The following is an 18,666-nucleotide window of genomic DNA, read 5'->3' as shown; positions in this document are numbered from 1 at the left end:
GGAGAGATGCTGCCGAAATTTCTCGGAAAGTCGTCTCCCGGGACGTAACAATTGTTCTCTCCTACTTTGTAATATTTTGTAATATTTCATAAATTAGTGAAATATTTTGATAGTGTTTTGGAGGATTAAGGCATTATTTGCCGAACCTCATTAAATCTTTGGTGTTCTTGTATTTGCTTAGTTAATAGCTATTGTTGAGTATAATTATTTAATAATTATACTTTTGGTGGAAATTATTGTGATTTCCACAACATCAAACTCTAATACTTTACTCTTATAACAATTTCTATTGGACCTAATCTGTACAAAGAGAAATGGAATGGTTGCAGAGCATGGATGTTATAAATGCCACAAATAGTGTAAAGGTGTGACACAAAAACAATACCTCCTCAATATAGGTTTGCACCCAAGTGGTCCATGCTTCCTTCCTCTCAGGGCCAATGTCCAGTAAAGCAGCTTTAAGAGGAACAAGTAGCTCAGTTTTCGAAATGGTAGCGTCTGCTTTGACATTTGAAAGCAGCCGGAAGAAGTTTGTGTAATCAACTTTGTCGACGGCCATGTTGTTAAGGGGGGTGCTTATGAGTTGTTTGTTGTACTTGGATATACCTAGTTTATTGGTCATTATGGACTGGTATTCATCCATGAATTTATCTCCATACCTGCAAAAGAAGAGCAATTATGTCAACAAGGATCAGATTCATACAGCTACTCAAAATTCAAGTTAGTCGGGACAAACAAGGCTTGATGGTGATGATGAAATAGCACATTATCACAAACATAATCTCGTAGTAAAAGGAAAACCACCTTTCCATGGCATAGTTGGCCTCCTCTTTGCTGATCAACTTCGCAGATGATAAAGTAGCTGTGAATTGAGCAATGTTCCACAAGCCCATATCAGGCTGATTTGCAAAACAATACCTTCTCCCAGGAAGGTCTGTAGTATTCGGAGTATAACTTGGATCAAAAGCATCTAAGAAGCCAAAAGGCCCATAATCAATTGTAAGACCCAACACACTCATGTTATCCGTGTTTAAAACACCATGAGTGAAGCCAACTCCCTGCCAACTTGCAACCAAAGAAGCAGTACGCTCAGCAACCTCAACTGACCAAGCTGATATTGAACCATTTAACACAAAGCTAATGAGTTTTTAGGTACTAATAAAAGAACTAAATATCTACAATAATTTTGTATTGAAGATTAGTACCTGCATACTTGTTGGATGTCAAATCTACCACCGACGAGGATCCCTCACCACCAACCTCAAAAGACAAACCATCACTTTTGTTCATTTTTTCAATGTGAGGAAATTTGGTGGAGGATTGTGTAATCTGCCAAAGTGCGAACAAGTTCAAGGTCTTCTTTTCCCCTGGATGCATGAATCTGATATGAACCAAAACGCAGGAAGGACTGAGCAACACGGCAAACAACCGCACCAGGTTCGTCTTTAGAATTGCCACTGCAACATCCACAACATAAGTGAATATGATATAGTTCCCGTCAATATCAGCTTCTAAATGCCCAACCTTTCCTCAGCAACACTCCGGAATGAAGGGGGGTGGGGGCGCTAAGGATCGCCGAAAACCTGCGTGCACAGACAACGTGAGCCGGAAGGCCGGGATGACCGGCGCGACCACTCCGATGCCTAAGTCAGCTTCTGAAGTGAGGAAGAAAAGAGATGAAAGTGAAATGGCGAGAGAACAGAGATTGCATACCTCCCCCCGCTGAGGGGGCTCTCCTTATATATCGGAGGTGAATGTCGTACCACGGCGAAACTAAGGTGGGGGTTACCTCCAAGGTGAGGCCCGTACAAGTGAGGAATGACGCCTTAATGATACTTGTACCCTCAAGGACGGGGGTGTACGGTTGGCGGCGGATCTCTATACCCCGCAGAAGGGGATGTCAGATACCATACTATCGTACGAGTAGAGGAGCAATCAGTAGGATGAGACGTAAGGTAGAGAAATCGGCGTGGCTTGATTCGGCTCGGGTGGCATGCGCGGCCTTTCTCTCGGACCCAGCTGGGTTATCCAGCCCAGGATGCTATCGCAGATTCGACTCAACCGCGAGTCGAAGACGGGTTTAGTTTATATTGAGGGGTCGATTTCAGGCTTCGGACCCAGGCCTACTTCGAGGACTCGGATCAGTATGGGGGAGCAGAATCATACTTAACTTCCTGGATTCGGCGCGGACATATGTGAATGTTGGGTTCGGGTCGGGTCCCATCTATCTCGGACTCGGCCTTATCGGACTCGGCCTTATTGGCATTGAGGCTGACTCGATCGCCTTCAAGACGTAATCTCAGATCCATCTTACACGCCCGTAACAGATATAATCACAAAAGGTTACGAATCTTTGAATAAAGTGTTGCTATTCCAATTTCCATAGCATATACATACAAAGTAATTCCAGGTCCAGGTCAAGTAGAAACACTAAGTACAAGCGAGGATTTGAAGTCTTTTAGTTATCAAAATCCAATCATTTGTCATCATAGCACTCATAGGTATAGAGCTATTGTATGACTAATCAATCATGTGCTATAACTCTTACCTCAGTTATAAAGCTGAATGGCAAAAACACACGATTAGTGGTATATATATGTCTAAAAATATATCAATGGACTCCTTTAGAAGTTGAATGTAGCAAATTCAATTAAAAGGATGATTCTAATGAGATATATCAATGTTTCTGATATTTGCTACCTCAACTATGTTAATGTCTACCGACAAGTATAAATTCTTAAAAATTATCAATGTCAGAGCTAAGAGAAAACAAATGTAAATATTTGCAGCAGAGACATACTCATAAAACATATCTTGATTGACAAGCTTGCCAGTAGAAACAAGGCAGAGTGCACGAGTAGTAGGGATTCCAAGTCCATGCATAGCCTCACTACAAAGAAATTCACGGATGCTACTTCTAAGTACTGCCAGACCATCTGCAAATCTACTGTAAGGAGTCTTCCCTGCACCATTGAGCTGCAGCTCCCATCTTTCACCACGAGAATTCAGGAGCTCTCCAAGAGTAATAGCACGTCCGTCCCCTAGCTGACCAGCCCACACCCCAAATTGGTGACCCCCATAGCACTGTGCATAAGGTAGCCTACAAAAGATAACCTTAATATCATCTTCATTAGCTGACGCAAAGAGAGGTGCTCAATTAAAGTGTATAGTTCACAACTAACCCTCCCTTCAAAGGTGATGCTCCAGAGAATATTAATGGGACATCAGGTTGCTCAAACCTAGCAACCAGACAGAGGATGGAATCATGATAAAAAGAACAAAGCAAATGTCAAATTATACGATATCCAAACTAGAAGACAAACCCCAATTGATGCAGAAACTAAAGTGGAGCACAGGATCCATAGGTAATTATTCTTTGCGTTACATTCACAGCACCGACATCTAAGGATTATCTATCTATTTACTTCATGCACAGTTAAATGAGGCTCCCTGTAATAGTTACCTTGAAATAGATACCTTGATTGAAATAGTTACCTTGATGTTTATGCTGCCTGTAATCAGCCAGTGAACTCTTGTTAATTTATTTAAAACATTTTTTTGTCATTCATATTTTTGTTTTTGTTTTTAATATTTTGAGTTTATTCAATCTTGATCCTTATTTTTTCCTACATAGTCCAAGACTTCATATTTGCTCTCCTTCAAGCTAAGCTTATAATTTTTTGGGTCTTCCAAATTGAGCTCCTTTTAATCATATTTTTTTTCCCTTTAATTGTTTTCATCCCAAGTAGATCAGCAAACACACTCTGTCCCAAAACCTCAACTTGAGCCTTGTTTTGTGGCAATTTCTTTGTTTGCAAGAGGAACTCAAAGTTGGTGTTTCCTGCATAGCTCGTCTGCCAGTGAACCCATCATCTTGATTTTGCCAGAGGTGGTCTGGATTGCATCTTATTTTCCTTGATCAATATTATTTTGTCAGGCATTCCTTGATCGAACGCATCTTACTAGTGCTCCTTGACTTAAAATTCATGTTAAGATTGATTAAGTGATTATCTATCATCAAAATTTACGTCTATTCTTTCCATTCATTTCGTTGATATTAATTAATAAAGAAATGAACATTTGGATTTGTTTAAAGGTTTGAACAATGTTTATGAACAATATTTTTAAATTATGTTTACTAATAAAATTCTTATAAACATATTAAATAAATAAAAAATTAAAATAAATAAATTTAAAATGTAAACAATCAAAATAAATTTGAATTGAAAATTTAATAATATTTAAACCAATAAGTTCAAGTTAGATAGTTCTAAAGTCAATAGAATTTGATAACATCTAAATGAGCCAAATTTAAATAAAACTAACAGAAAAGAAAATGAAAAGTGGATGGATCAATCGGTTCGTCATCAGCTATGGACATTTAAATTAAATGTGGTTCCCCAGTTTAGGAACTTGCAAAGAGCACAACACATTCTTCGCTTCGCTGGAAAGACAAATATTGTTATACTAGAACCAATAATTCACAGGGATTGGAAGAAGAAAATTGCCTTCTGATGGAAGGAAAATGCGAGATCATATCGAAGGAAACACAAAAAAAAAGCTGGATGAGATGGAGCATCACATAACTCCCTCTCAATTGCCTTAGGATCCTATCTGCTTATTGTGAAGTATGCTCCAGTTATTAATGGAGGTCGTAGATGTTGGCGTCGGCGGCGTAGCACCCTAAGATCCTTGCGAACTCGACGATCAAGGAGATCTCTCTTTGATGGCCTCGTTTGCCTTCGCGTCCTCCGACGAGCCCTCAAAGTAACATAGGAGAACGGGTTGAGCGTCCCCTTCCTCGCCCTCACGTCCAAGATGAGCACTGGTGACTTGTCCGCCTTCGATGATGAGTTGATCACCTTTTGCTTTGTTAGGTTGATGTTCTTCCGTGAGAAACCTGAGAGCACCTTGAGAAGCACCAGCGTGAAGCCGCCTCGGTGAGCCACCACCATTGAGGTCTTCGAAGGCACTATCCTACTCAAATTAATCCATCATTTTTTGAGTAGCATCTATTAAGGACTCAACAACCAAAAGGATGAGATCTCGAATTTACAATAGTCGCTTGATCAACGAAGAATCCGAGTGCACTATCTCTCAAGTTCATGCCTCCGCTCTCTTTACATGCATTCCTTCACTAATGTAATCATTCTTGTAATCAAAGTCGCTTGATTACATTACATTACATTACAAACTTGATTACATTACAAGCGTGATTACATTACGTCGTACCAAACGCAGCCTAAGTAGTTACGCGATGCACTCCTATAATTCTCTTATTTTATTTATTTAAATTAATAATTAAATCATATTCTAAAATTTAATTAGATGTAATTATCTTTATGATGTATAATAATTATTTTATTTAGAAAAAAAAATTCTACTCAACATAATTTTTTTTATTTTGTAGTTTGCAAGAGAAAGTCAATGGAGCGTGAGATTTTTTTTAAAAAAATAAAAATCATAAGTAAACATTTCAATTATTGACTTTATAATTTTATAAAATATAAATATTTTCTTTCACACTTTGCTCATTCATTTTTAGGGCTATTTCATATCTAAATAAGCAAAAAGGGCTATTGTCAATCTATGAAGCTTCTTCTCTTACTTCAAGCTAAAGGTTTGACAATTGCCATGGTTTGCGATGGATGACATTAATGACTCCCCAATTGTTTGTTAGACATGACGATCGACATTGACACTGACATCGCCATAGATAGAAGCTACCAACATGGTTCTAATAAAAAGCAACCTAGAGGATATAGAGTATATAATAATTAAAAAATAATTTCAAATTGATATACAGTATATAATAATTTAAACCTATAATTATATATCTTATTTTATTTAAATAAATAAATAAATTTTATTTTAAAAAATTAATTAATTAATTAATTATTTTATTTATTGTGAAATTATTTTTATGATATTAATTAAGAAGAAATTCTCTATTTTTTAAATCATTTTGATACAAATTTTTTATTGTGACTAAATATATATTAATTTTTATTATGAATTTTGGAGAAATGATTTTGAAATCCAATAAAGGATATAATAATTAAAAAATAATTTAAACCAATAATTATCTTTTTTTATTTTAATTTGATCTTGATTATTTTATTTATTATGTTAATTTTTTTATAGATACGTTGAATAATTATTATTTTATTTAGAAATGATTCTCAGTACTCAACATAAATAATTTTTTATTTTATAGTGTAATAGAGAAAAGTCAATATTTTTTTTTGATAATTCAAATATATAATTCCTTGAACGAAGCTAGTGCGGAACTAATTCGCTTGAAGGAGCAACTCTAGGAATCTTTTGTTGAAGCTGACTATAGCTGTGATTTATCACGAAGCGCTTAAAATACTGAAGTACAGTAGTGCTGCATTTGAAGCGACATGGAATCGATGAGTGTGAAATTGATTTTTAATTTCTTAAATTTAGAAATAAAATTGCCTTTGGATCATCGAGGATTTTCAAAATCCAATAACTATTAATAGATTTTATCGATTTGATATTTGATGATCTTCCTTTTGATTACCATCTAATACTAATTTAAATTCAATTAGTTTTTTTCAAACTGAGATGATTGATACAAGAGGATTCTGAAGATTATTATTATTATTTTTGATAATTTTTATTTTTTAATAAATTTTAAGTTTTTTTTATATTTAGAGTACTTTTGATAATTTTTATCTTTTGTAATTTAGGAATTTGTATATGTTTGGATTTATAATTTAAGATTTATAATTTATTATGATTTTTTCTTTGCATCTTAGGACGTTTTTTTTTATCTTTGATAAACTTTTAGGATTATGTGTGTATTTAAGTAATTATCTAATTGATGTTATGAGAAATTTTTTAATTTAATAATATTTTTGATGATGCCATTTATTTTTCTATCTTCAAATTAACTTACAAACAAGATATAATAATTTAAAAATAATTTACACTAAATATTTTCTTATTTTATTTATTTAAATTAATAATTAAATTATATTTAAAAAATTAATTGGTTCTTTGATTATTTTATTTATTTTGTAATGATTTTTATGAGATAGAATGAATAAGTAATTATTTTATTAATACTCAATATAAATAATTTTTTATTTGATAGTTTTATAAAGAAAAGTCAATGAAATATGAGACTATATTTTTTTTAAAAAAACATCATCATGAATAAATAATTCAATGACGATTGACTTTATAATTTTACAAAATACACATACAATACAATGATTTTATGAACAATTTGTTTCCCACATAACATTTAAAATACGTCTAATCTTCTTCCCATATAACAACATTTAAGATGTGTCTAATTCTTTGTCGGTCTTCGTTGTCATCATCCTTTCTTAATTTTTCCCTTAGCTCCTCAGGCATTCCTCGTAGAAAGAGAGTTTCGAGATGGGTGAGAAACTCTATGCCACTAGGGACCATCTTTAATTCTCTAAGATCAATCATAAATAGTTCACGCAAACTTATCATGGCACCTTCCTCTATCACAATGTCATTTAAATTCTTCAATCCTGCAAGTAAAGCCGCTTAAGATTAAGGAACCAACCGGTTTTAAAGTGCAGTTTTTGCCCATCATATGCATCATCCCATCAACCTGAACTCCGCTAGTTTAGGCAATTGGCCGAATGAAGGAAGTGGATCTTCGATTAGCTTTGAGCCCCACAGACGCACACGTGTGAGTTCTGCACAGGAACAAATAAACCTAGGCATTTTTCCTTCAAATAATCTCCCCCACAAATCCAACTTCTGAAGTAGAGGAGGTGGAGAATTTAACATTTCAAAGTTGAGCCCTTCACTTGCATCGGAGTGTAAGCGTAAGTTACGAAGGTTACTCATCTTAGTCAATGAGGTGCAAAGCTGAGGACAATGGGCTTGTTCCACCTTCACAACTTCTAATGATCGGAGCTCTTTCATATCTCCCAATAGTTGTACAAGCTTCTCGTTTGCTTTAACTGATTGCAGGGTTTGTAGGTTCTTCCACTGACATGCCCCTTCAAGAGTTGGAAAACAGCCAACTACAGTTGATCCCCCAAATTCAACTTCACAGTGTCAGTTGCAAATAGGTGACGAAGTTGCTTCAGTTGTGTCACACCGTGTGGGAGCTTCTTTATTCTGGAACCACGGAGGTCGAGTGTTTGCAAACTCTGGAGCTTTTGGATATTGTTGGGAAGTTGTTCCACTTTTGTATCCCTCAAACCCAAATAGTGAAGGTTAAACAAGGCTGAAACTTCATTTGGTAAGTTGGAAATTTGAACTCCTTGCAGCTCCAACACCCTCAACGTTTTGAAACGGATTAAGACTGCTCTCAGGGAGCCTGAACTAAAATTGCAAATAGAAAACACAACCAAAGAGCGAAGTCGTGAAAGGCTCAGCAGGCTTGTAGTTAAATCAAGGGATTCATCATTTGTTTGAATGGAAAGGCGACGAGTTTGATTGTCCAAAACTGATTGTGAACCATCAAGAATCATGCAAAATTTTGCCTTTCTAGATATTGCTAGTGTTACCTCTCTTACAACATCATGCATTCTGAAAGCCTTCAGCCTCCCACTAGTAATTTCTCTCACCACCTGAAGCATGGACCGATCCACAAGTTCAGCAAGATAGTCTTCAGCCTCCTCTTCCATTTGATCTGTTACTGCTCCTTGCCTCCACGAATCCTTCAGCTACCCACAATCGGATTAGTTTCTTCCTTCTTATTTTATAATCTTCAGGGAAGATGCTACAATATACAAAACAATTCTTTAGATAGTAAGGCAAATCATTGAAGCTCAGGTTGAGAATATTCTTCACTTTATCTAGCGCAGGGTTGTTTTCAAACTCCCAATGAAGGCGATCATGGACTTTCTTCCATTCAGTTTCACTCTTTTCCTTGAACGATAATAAACTGCCAATTGCTACAATAGCTAACGGTGAGCCTCCACACTTGTTCAAAATCCTACCGGTGTAATCCTCAAGCTCTTTTGGACAATCTTTACTGTTCTCTCTTCCGAATGCCTTCTTGCAAAACAAAGTCCATGCATCTTTTTCATTAAGTTGTTGCAGCTCCATGATATATTCTTCGTTTGCCATCCTTGCTACTTCATGCATTCTAGTTGTAACAATGAGTCTACTTCCATTGTTGCTATCAACAAAAGCACGACTAATATCATTCCACAAGTCTACACGCCAAACATCATCTAACACAATTATATATCTCTTTCCCTGCAAACTTTCTCGAATGATTTCAAATAACTCTAATTGTAGCATGGTAGTGATACCATTTGGGACAGGCTCCATTTTTTTCCCTTGAAGATTTCTTGGATCATTGTTCTTAGGAGTTCTTCCACACTATAAGTTTGTGAGACTGTAACCCATACCTGACAATCAAAGTGACTCTTCACAGCATTATTGCGATAGACATTTGCGACGAGAGTAGTTTTTCCTTGGCCACCCATTCCCCATACTGCAATTGCTGTCATCTCCCTGCAAGTATCAGAATTAGTCAACCATGAAACCAACTTAGATTTGTTCTCTTCTATCCCCACTACATCATCTTCATCAATTAACATCGGTCACAAACTCGATAATGATGTGTGTCTCTTTCTGAATTCTTCACTCTATTCTCATTGCCAAATAGATCTTTCGCTCTTGCAAGTTCAGAAAGATCTCTCTCCATGTTTTCTAACTGAGAATCAATACCACGCCAAGCTTTGGCAAGACTGCAACAAAGGTTTGATGGTCTTGAGAGAAAATTCTTCCATGTTCTTCCACGTTGCTCTCCAACTAGATAGAGGTATTCATCAAGGATGTCTTCCATCTTGAAGGCTACCACTCTCACCTATCATATAATTCATAAAAATTAAATTTTATATTTTATGACATCAATAATTTGATTAAATTCCTTAAAAAACGATCAGTTAAAAGCATGGAAAAAAAAAAAAAATTTCGTAAACATAAAAGTAAAGGAAACTGTGTCACCGCTTGGGTCCAGTCATCATCATCAGAGGCAGCAGTCGACTGATTAGATCTTTCAAGGAAATTCTTCATCAATCTGAACGTAGTGAAGTTTCGTTCTATGCGAGCGTGAATCTGATCTAAAGGTGGAGTTGTGTGCTGCAGCAGTAGCTGAGAGCATCTGCTCTGCGCTTGGTCGAATGCGATTTCGCCGAACTTGTTGATCAGGAAGGAGATGAACGCCGCCTCCATCTTGAGAACTCATTTCCCCAATAGATAGAGATAGGTAGTATCTATTTTTTCACATGGGCGGGTGCACATTGACGGTTAATAATTCGCTTGCATTATTGATGCGTATTTAAGTGGCTGTGAATCAAAGGGCCCCACGATGGCGAGGATTTTTTATTTGTGATGATTCATCTTTTTATTATCCATATTTAAAAAAAATTAATTTGCATTATTGAAGACTCATTCAACAAGGTTGCATGTCACGGGCCCCAAATAGATAGATGGAATCTGTTTTTATGGGCCCACATTGATTAACAATGCGACTAATTCTTCAACATATGGGCCCACATTGATTACAAATAAATATACTTATTAATTTATCTAGCTTTAATCATTTTACTCGTGTAATGTGACCAATTAGATATTAATTTTTGGTCTATCAATTTTTTTTTTTATCGTGAACACATTAGTCTTTTTAATGAAATATTAGATATTTCGAAGATTCGAGATTTTTTTTTTAAAAAAAAATCATGAGTAAGTAATTCAATTATTGACTTTATAATATTACAAAATATATATACATTACAATCATGAGTAAGTAATTCAATTATTGACTTTAATAATTTTCTTACATGAAATATTTTGAAAATTATGTAAATTTCACTTTTATCTTTTCCTTCCTTCAAAGTAAACACATCACAAATATTTTTACATTAAAAAAGAATAATTTGCATTATTGAGGACCGAGGACTCATTCAACAAGGTTGTTTGTCATGGGCCCCACATTTTTTCACGTGGGCGCATATTGATGACGGTCAATAATTCGCTTGCATTATTGATGCATATTTAAGTGACTGTGAGTCACAAGGACTCCACGATAGCGAGGATTTTTTATTTGTGATGATTCATCTTTTTATTATCCATATTAAAAAAAAGAAATTAATTTGCATTATTAAAGACTCATTCAACAAGGTTGCATGTCACGGGCCCCAAATAGATTGATAGAATCTGTTTTTAGGCCCACATTGATTAAAAATAAATATACTTATTAATTTATCTAGGTTTAATCATTTTACTCGTGTAATGTGACCAATCAGATATTAATTTTTGCTCAATTGATTTTTTTTTTTCGTGAACACAATAGTCTTTTTAATGAAATAAAAAGGAATAATTTTTGCTCAATCAGATATTAATCTTTTCCTTCTTTCAAAGTAAACACATCACTAATATTTTTACATTAAAAAGGAATAATTTGCATTATTGAGGACTGATGACTCATTCAACAAGGTTGTTTGTCACGGGCCCCAATAGATAGAGATAGTATCTATTTTTCACATGGGCGCACATTGATTGTCAATAATTCACTTGCATTATTGATGCGTATTTAAATGACTGTCAGTAACAAGGGCCCCACGATGGCGAGGATTTTTTATTTGTGATGATTTATCTTTTTATTATCCATATTAAAAAAAAAGATTAATTTACATTAACGAAGACTCATTCAACAAGGGTGCATTATTGAGGACTCATTTTAGACAGGCTGCTTGTCACGGGCCCCACAGATATAGACAGCCCAGTTGATTATAGTAAGGACAATAATGTTTAAAAATAATATAAATTCTATAAACGGTGTGCAAGAAAAGAATAGATTAGGGTATGGGCTTTGCAGCACAAATGAAGTTGTGTTTATGCTACCTGCCTGTATTTAATTACCCAACACTATTACATATTAATCCTTTTAGATCTCAATTTCAGTTACAGCTCCCTCCTCGCTGCAGTTTGTTTGGCAAGAGTATTTTTTTCCAAATCCACCCATTCCAAGATGACAAACTCGATGATGATGATGTGTGTTCTTCACTGTATCGTCGTTGCCACTTATTGTTAAATCATATGGATCTCTCCTGCTTGCAAGTTCAGAAAGATCTCTCTCCATCTTTTCTAACCGATCGAGAATCAGTACCACGCCAAGCTTAGCAAGATTGCAACAAAGGTCTGACGGTGCCCTGACCTATATATAATACACAATTCATGAAAAAATTATAAGTGTTTTATGGCCTCAAATCGTGTGATTGAATGCGAACTCAGTTGAATGCATCGAGGAATTAATAAAAGTCATAAAAGTAAAGGAAATTGCGTCACCTGTTCAATCCAAGCCTCGATGGAGCATCACATAACTCCCTCTCAATTGCCTTAGAATCCTATATGTCTGTAATCCCAACTTCTACCATGCTTTTCTATCTCGATAACCTTCCACTTAATTCGATAAAAGCTGCTTTAGTACAAGTTTGTAGTTTTGGACATCTCAGTTCATTTGTCAAGGAAGGCCTGCCGTCTTTTGCGTGGCTGCGAAGCTGAATATAAAGTGATTAATCAGTTCGTCATGCATTTGCAAAAATTAAATGAAGTTCCTACTTTAATAATTTGGAAAGAACACAACACATGGGAGAAGAAAAGTGCACTAGATCGAAGGAAACACACACACACACACAAAACAGGATTTCTGTCAGTGATGATCATATTTTCTGTTGATCATGAAAAAAAAATCATCATTGAATATAATTAACACTAAAAAAAATTAAAAAATATTTTCAGTAAAACAAACAAATTAACCTTCATAAGCAACCATAGTACTCTTTACTATGAAAGCATATTCGTATAATTGAAAACTCTGCAATCATATTATTGTCAATTTTATTGCATGAAACTTATGATCCTCCCATCTCTTGATTTTTTTATTTATCTATTTATTTTTAAAAAATTTTACATTCTAAAGATTCTCAAACGTCCTTGGGGAGTTTCTCTACTGACCCAAAGATGTTTTCACAGCCTCTGGGAGCATTCGCCAGCTCTATTGTCTACAAGCTGAATGAGCTGCTAAAGCAAATGTAACCTCACACCTTCTCGTCTTACAAATTTTGATCCATTCAGTCTGCAAAATGGTTTGTCGAGTTCTTTTGCATTTCCATTCATCTGTGTATTTCCTTTTTGTTTTCCATAATCCTCTGTTTCTTCTTTGATTCTGAGCTCTTTCCTGTTCTATATTGATATGCATGAACAATTGCATACAATAACATGAAATAAAACACTTACAATTTGAGGTTTTACATACTGTTCTGTTCCTACTTGTCGTCTAGCCTAGCGGATGATTACGAAGAATCACCCCTATATCTCACAAACCAAATTCCTCTGAGTTTGGATGTTCTTCTCCTACAAAGAAAAATCTTGCATTGTTTCATCTTTGGATGCAGATAGTGAGGTTTAGGCCATGGCAGGCAACTGCAGTGCAATTGCTATCAGAATAGAGAAATTAAAAAGCATAAATTAAGCATAAGTGAAAGTAAACAATATTACAAAGAAGAAGCTATACTTGTATTTTTTTTTTCATCATCAAGAAAAAATAAAACCCTTTTAAAACTATATATACAAACTCACCACCACCCTCAAGATGAGCATGACAGCATGCAAACACCAGGCCGGTAAGCCCATGCCGGAGGCAGCCGGGCATACTTCTCCATTCCTGGTTGTTCGTCGTACGGGTGCTCAATTAGTTTCAGCAGTCTCTGAACCTCTCCAGAGTCACCTTGCTCAGCGGCGTCAATGGCACTTTGGCATAGGTAGTTGCGGAGGATGTATTTCGGGTTGACGGAGTTCATTGTGACCTTGCGCTCATCGTCAGAGACGCCGCTTGAAACCAACTTTAGAAAGAAAGAAAGAAAAAAGCAGCAGTAAGGAAAGAGTTTTACAAGGTAATCAAATATCCAAAGAAACATAGTAAGCAAGCCACATCCTCGACCCCTTAATCAACATGAGGACTAATTGGGGTATCAAACTCTAATAATTACTCTTATAACAATTTCTATTGGACCTAATCTGTACAAAGAGAAATGGAATGGCTGCAGAGCATGGATGTTAGAAATGCCACAAATAGTGTAAAGGTGTGACACAAAAACAATACCTCCTCAATATAGGTTTGCACCCAAGTGGTCCATGCCTCCTTCCTCTCAGGGCCAATGTCCAGTAAAGCAGCTTTAAGAGGAACAAGGAGCTCAGCTTTCGAAATGGTAGCGTCCGCTTTGACATTTGAAAGCAGCCGGAAGAAGTTTGTGTAATCAACTTTGTCGACGGCCATGTTGTTAAGGAGGGTGCTTATGAGTTGTTTGTTGTACTTGGATAGACCTAGTTTACTGGTCATTATGGACTGGTATTCGCCCATGAATTTATCTCCATACCTGCAAAAGAAGAGCAATTATGTCAACAAGGATCAGATTCATACCGCTACTCAAAATTCAAGTTAGTCGGGACAAGCAAGGCTCAATGGTGATGATGAAATAGCACATTATCACAAACATAATCTCGTAGTAAAAGGAAAACAAACCACCTTTCCATGGCATAGTTGGCCTCCTCTTTGCTGATCAACTTCGCAGATGATAAAGTAGCTGTGAATTGTGCAATGTTCCACAAGCCGATATCAGGCTGATTTGCAAAACAATACCTTCTCCCAGGAAGGTCTGTAGTATTAGGAGTATAACTTGGATCAAAAGCATCTAAGAAACCGAAAGGCCCATAATCAATTGTAAGACCCAACACACTCATGTTATCCGTGTTTAAAACACCATGAGTGAAGCCAACTCCCTGCCAACTTGCAACCAAAGAAGCAGTACGCTCAGCAACCTCAACTGACCAAGCTGATATTGAACCATTTAACACAAAGCTAATGAGCTTTTAGGTACTAATAAAAGAACTAAATATCTACAATAATTTTGTATTGAAGATTAGTACCTGCATACTTGTTGGATGTCAAATCTACCACCGACGACGATCCCTCACCACCAACCTCAAAAGACAAAACATCACTTTTGTTTATTTTTTCAATGTGAGGAAAATGGTGGAGGATTGTGTAATCTGCCAAAGTGCGAACAAGTTCAAGGTCTTCTTTTCCCCTGGATGCATGAATCTGATATGAACCAAAACGCAGGAAGGACTGAGCAACACGGCAAACAACCGCACCGGGTTCATCCTTAGAATTGCCACTGCAACATCCACAACATAAGTGAATATGATATAATCACAAAAGGTTACGAATCTTTGAATAAAGTGTTGCTATTCCAATTTCCAAAGCATATACATACAAAGTAATTCCAGGTCCAGGTCAAGTAGAAACACTAAGTACACGCGAGGATTTGAAGTCTTCTAGTTATCAAAATCCAATCATTTGTCAGCATAGCACTCATAGGTATAGAGCTATTGTATGACTAATCAATCATGTGCTATCAGCCTATCACTCTTACCTCAATTATAAAACTGAATGGCAAAAGCACTCGATGTAGCAAATTCAATTAAATGGATGATTCTAATGAGATATATCAATGTTTCTGATATTTGCTACCTCAAAGTGCATGATCATAATCATATAATGTAGGCTACTATCAACACAATCAAATCAACTATGTTAATGTCTACCTACAAAATGTATGATACTACAAATTCTTAATAATTATCAATGTTAGAGCTAAGAGAAAACAAATTTAAATATTTGCAGCAGTGACATACTCATAAAACATATCTCGATTGACAAGTTTGCCGGTAGTAACAAGGCAGAGTGCACGAGTAGTAGGGATTCCAAGTCCATGCATAGCCTCACTACAAAGAAATTCACGGATGCTACTTCTAAGTACTGCCAGACCATCTGCAAATCTACTGTAAGGAGTCTTCCCTGCACCCTTGAGCTGCAACTCCCATCTTTCACCATGAGAATTCAGGAACTCTCCGAGAGTAATAGCACGTCCATCCCCTAGCTGACCAGCCCACACCCCAAATTGGTGACCCCCATAGCACTGTGCATAAGGTAGCCTACAAAAGATAACCTTAATATCATCTTCATTAGCTGAAACAAGAGAGGTGCTCAATTAAAGTGTATAGTTCACAACTAACCCTCCCTTCAAAGGTGATGCTCCAGAGAATATTAATGGGACATCAGGCTGCTCAAACCTAGCAACCAGACAGAGGATGGAATCATGATAAAAAGAACAAAGCAAATGTCAAATTATACGATATCCAAACTAGAAGACAAATCCCATCTATATCGCTAAAAGAATAAAGACTATAGGTTTCCCATGTATCTTTCGAAGACTGAAAGAAAACAAAAGCATATGCTAGCCATAATATTCTTAGACAGGCAATTGATGCAGAAGCTACAGTGGAGCACAGGATCCAATATCCAGGTGGAAGAAAGTCTTGAGACATAGCATCAGTACTGACCAGAAAGAAGGGGGCACATGGTGGGGCATACTTTTGGAATAGGAATCAGGAAAAGAAATTTGGATCTACAAAACCAGTCAAATGCGAAATTGAATGCATATATTTAATTTTAAATGCCAACTTTTTGAATCAGAAAGAACACCATCTTATGCAACTTAAGCATCAAAGGTAATTCGATAAAGATGCCTACACTTTTGGGTCTAAATCAAGCAACTCTGCAGTTCTTTCCGACCAAGCTACAAGTTCAGGATTTTCCACTTCAGCAGATGGAGATACTTTTGTGTAACATGCATGAAGCACCTGAAAACATTTGGAAAAGGGATTAGCTAATAGAATTTGCTATGATGAACAGGTGCTATACATTGTAGTGTTTTTTAATAAGTGTGATTGAGAACTAATTTTGCTGAACAATATACTGTCACTATGAAAGTGTTCTTGAATTCTAAATCTAAAAATCATTAAGTTGATTTTTCATCTAAAAAAAAAACAATTAACTAACTCCACCTTTGTGGTTTGTTCCAATTCATCTACAATGCCATTCAAAGTCACAGCAAGATAATGGCTACTCAGGCTATGTTTACTTGGGGAGGGGAATTGAAAGGGTGGGGAAAGGTGAACGAGAGTGGAATGGCAAGGGAAAGGAGTGAGATGAGAGAGATGAACCACTTGGTTGTTCACTAAAAAAAGGGGAATGGTCGAAGTAAAAAGGGAAAAAGGTATCCATTGTGGAGGAAAAGGAGGGAAGAGGATCATCTCATCCCATTCATCTCTCACCTTTTCTATTAAGGAGGGGAAGTTGCTTCTTTTTTTCACACTCTCCAGCCCTTTATCTCCCTCCATTTTCTCCTATTCCCTCCAAGTAAGCATACCCTTACAGTTGACAGGCATCAAACATTAATCTTGTCAGATCACGGCCAATCTTATGCATTTTATAAATAGTTAGAACCTTACTGCAACATCCTTAAATCATTCTCTAAAAGCCTCACATATTGAGGCATAAATTTGAGATATTTTATCTTATGGCCTCATAAATAAGACGCTCTTTCAGACTGAGGAATCTGTAACAACCTTAAACTCTATCATTAAACAAACTGCACTACGCAAGTGTTCATGCAGCAAAGAACCAACTTTGCAGAGAATTAATAATGGAAATGGCCATGATAATTACCACCGCATCTTTTCGGTCCAGAAAACCCACTCCTTCACTCTCCTGCTCAATGGGGACATGGAAGTGCGAATTTCTTGACAGAAACTAGGAAATGAACAAACTTCCTCCTTTGAATATAAATTGGAAACATACATAGTCGAGACACGCGATTCCTTTAAGCAGATGTCAGGAAACTACTAACTCAAGATCATCTCCAGTCATCTATACACCAAATCTACCATGATCAAGTAATATTATAATCTTCTTGTTATTTTTACTCTCCCCAAAAGGATTTTTTTCCCAAGTTAACCTAGAAAACACATCAAAACAAATTAACATCCAAAACAATATCTCTCCGAAACGCGGATTCGAGTGGGGGAAGAACATGACAGAGAAACTATGCACAAGTAAATCCGTGGAAGGCGAAGGGGACTTCACCTGGCGGGGGATCGTGTCGGTTCTGGGATCCCCAGGCAGCTCCCTGACGAAGGAGTGGTCCCAATTCAACTCCTCGAGCTTCAACCGCGCGCGGCCGCTACCACCATCAGGAACTGCGGCAGCCGGATCCCGCGCCTCGGTGGCGGACTCCATCGATCCAACAACCACGTAACTTCCCCTTGGCGGTCCCGCTCCGAATCCGATCTGGCGATCGGGTCGCCGGCTCCGCGCGAGAGAGGAACCGAGTCCGACCGCTGGCCTAGGGGGAACACGAACGGACCGGGGAATCTGGGAAGGGAAGAGGGAGAGGAGAGGGGAAGAGAGGCGGAGGCGATAACGCAGCAGCATCTCCTTGCGGTGGAAGGAGAGCTTCCCCTTTTGTAGGAGTTGGTCTCGAACGGTGCGAATGGAGAAGAAGGTCAGATTCGTAAATAACGTAGTCAAAGCAAGCCGTCGTGCTGAACCACGGTTCGAAGTTAGAATCCACCGGTTAATTTTCCGGTTCAGCTGAAATAGATGATAGATCTGGCGGTTTGGTGTGATCTCTCAAGTTCTCAACCTGAACCGGACACGGGAGTCGATTGGCTCAATTTTACGGTTCTTTTGGAATTATTCCATTGCACGTGACGCACCTATTT

At 37.0% G+C, this 18,666-nt stretch overlaps 1 protein-coding gene and 2 pseudogenes across 2 annotated transcripts; all 3 read right to left on the bottom strand.

Moving 5' to 3' along the window:
• Positions 1–385: 385 nt before the first annotated feature.
• LOC141816311 (uncharacterized) lies at positions 386–4,955 on the bottom strand (annotated as a pseudogene).
• Positions 4,956–7,181: 2,226 nt separating this feature from the next.
• LOC141816300 (disease resistance protein RPM1-like) lies at positions 7,182–10,209 on the bottom strand (annotated as a pseudogene).
• Positions 10,210–13,253: 3,044 nt separating this feature from the next.
• Positions 13,254–18,416, bottom strand: LOC141816301 (uncharacterized). Of its 2 annotated transcripts, none has more exons than XM_074704105.1 (9): positions 18,029–18,416; positions 16,634–16,743; positions 16,117–16,173; positions 15,736–16,035; positions 14,965–15,215; positions 14,564–14,870; positions 14,141–14,414; positions 13,618–13,880; positions 13,254–13,461 (listed from the first exon to the last, which is right to left on the bottom strand). In XM_074704105.1, the coding sequence occupies exons 1-8, from the start codon at positions 18,374–18,376 to the stop codon at positions 13,626–13,628; spliced, it is 1,902 nt and encodes a 633-aa protein (XP_074560206.1). In that variant the 5' UTR covers positions 18,377–18,416; the 3' UTR covers positions 13,254–13,461; positions 13,618–13,625. The 2 variants fall into 2 exon arrangements, with proteins under 2 accessions (XP_074560206.1, XP_074560207.1); XM_074704106.1 differs by having other exon boundaries at positions 13,254–13,392.
• Between the last annotated feature and the right edge of the window lie 250 nt (positions 18,417–18,666).

Source organism: Curcuma longa, unplaced genomic scaffold, assembly GCF_044706935.1.
Source record: "Curcuma longa cultivar G26 ecotype Majalengka, Jawa Barat unplaced genomic scaffold, ITB_CL_G26_1.1 contig_16014, whole genome shotgun sequence".
Lineage (NCBI taxonomy): Eukaryota > Viridiplantae > Streptophyta > Magnoliopsida > Zingiberales > Zingiberaceae > Curcuma > Curcuma longa.
This window is presented reverse-complemented; position numbering and strand designations above follow the sequence as displayed.

Coding starts and splice junctions, on each gene's coding strand:
- LOC141816301 (XM_074704105.1), bottom strand. CDS start 18,376: ATGCTGCTGCGTTATCGCCTCCGCCTCTCTTCCCCTCTCCTCTCCCTC. Junction 16,036..16,116: donor GCATCACCTTTGAAGGGAGG/GTTAGTTGTGAA, acceptor TATCTTTTGTAG/GCTACCTTATGCACAGTGCT. Junction 15,216..15,735: donor AATCGAGATATGTTTTATGA/GTATGTCACTGC, acceptor TGGATGTTGCAG/TGGCAATTCTAAGGATGAAC.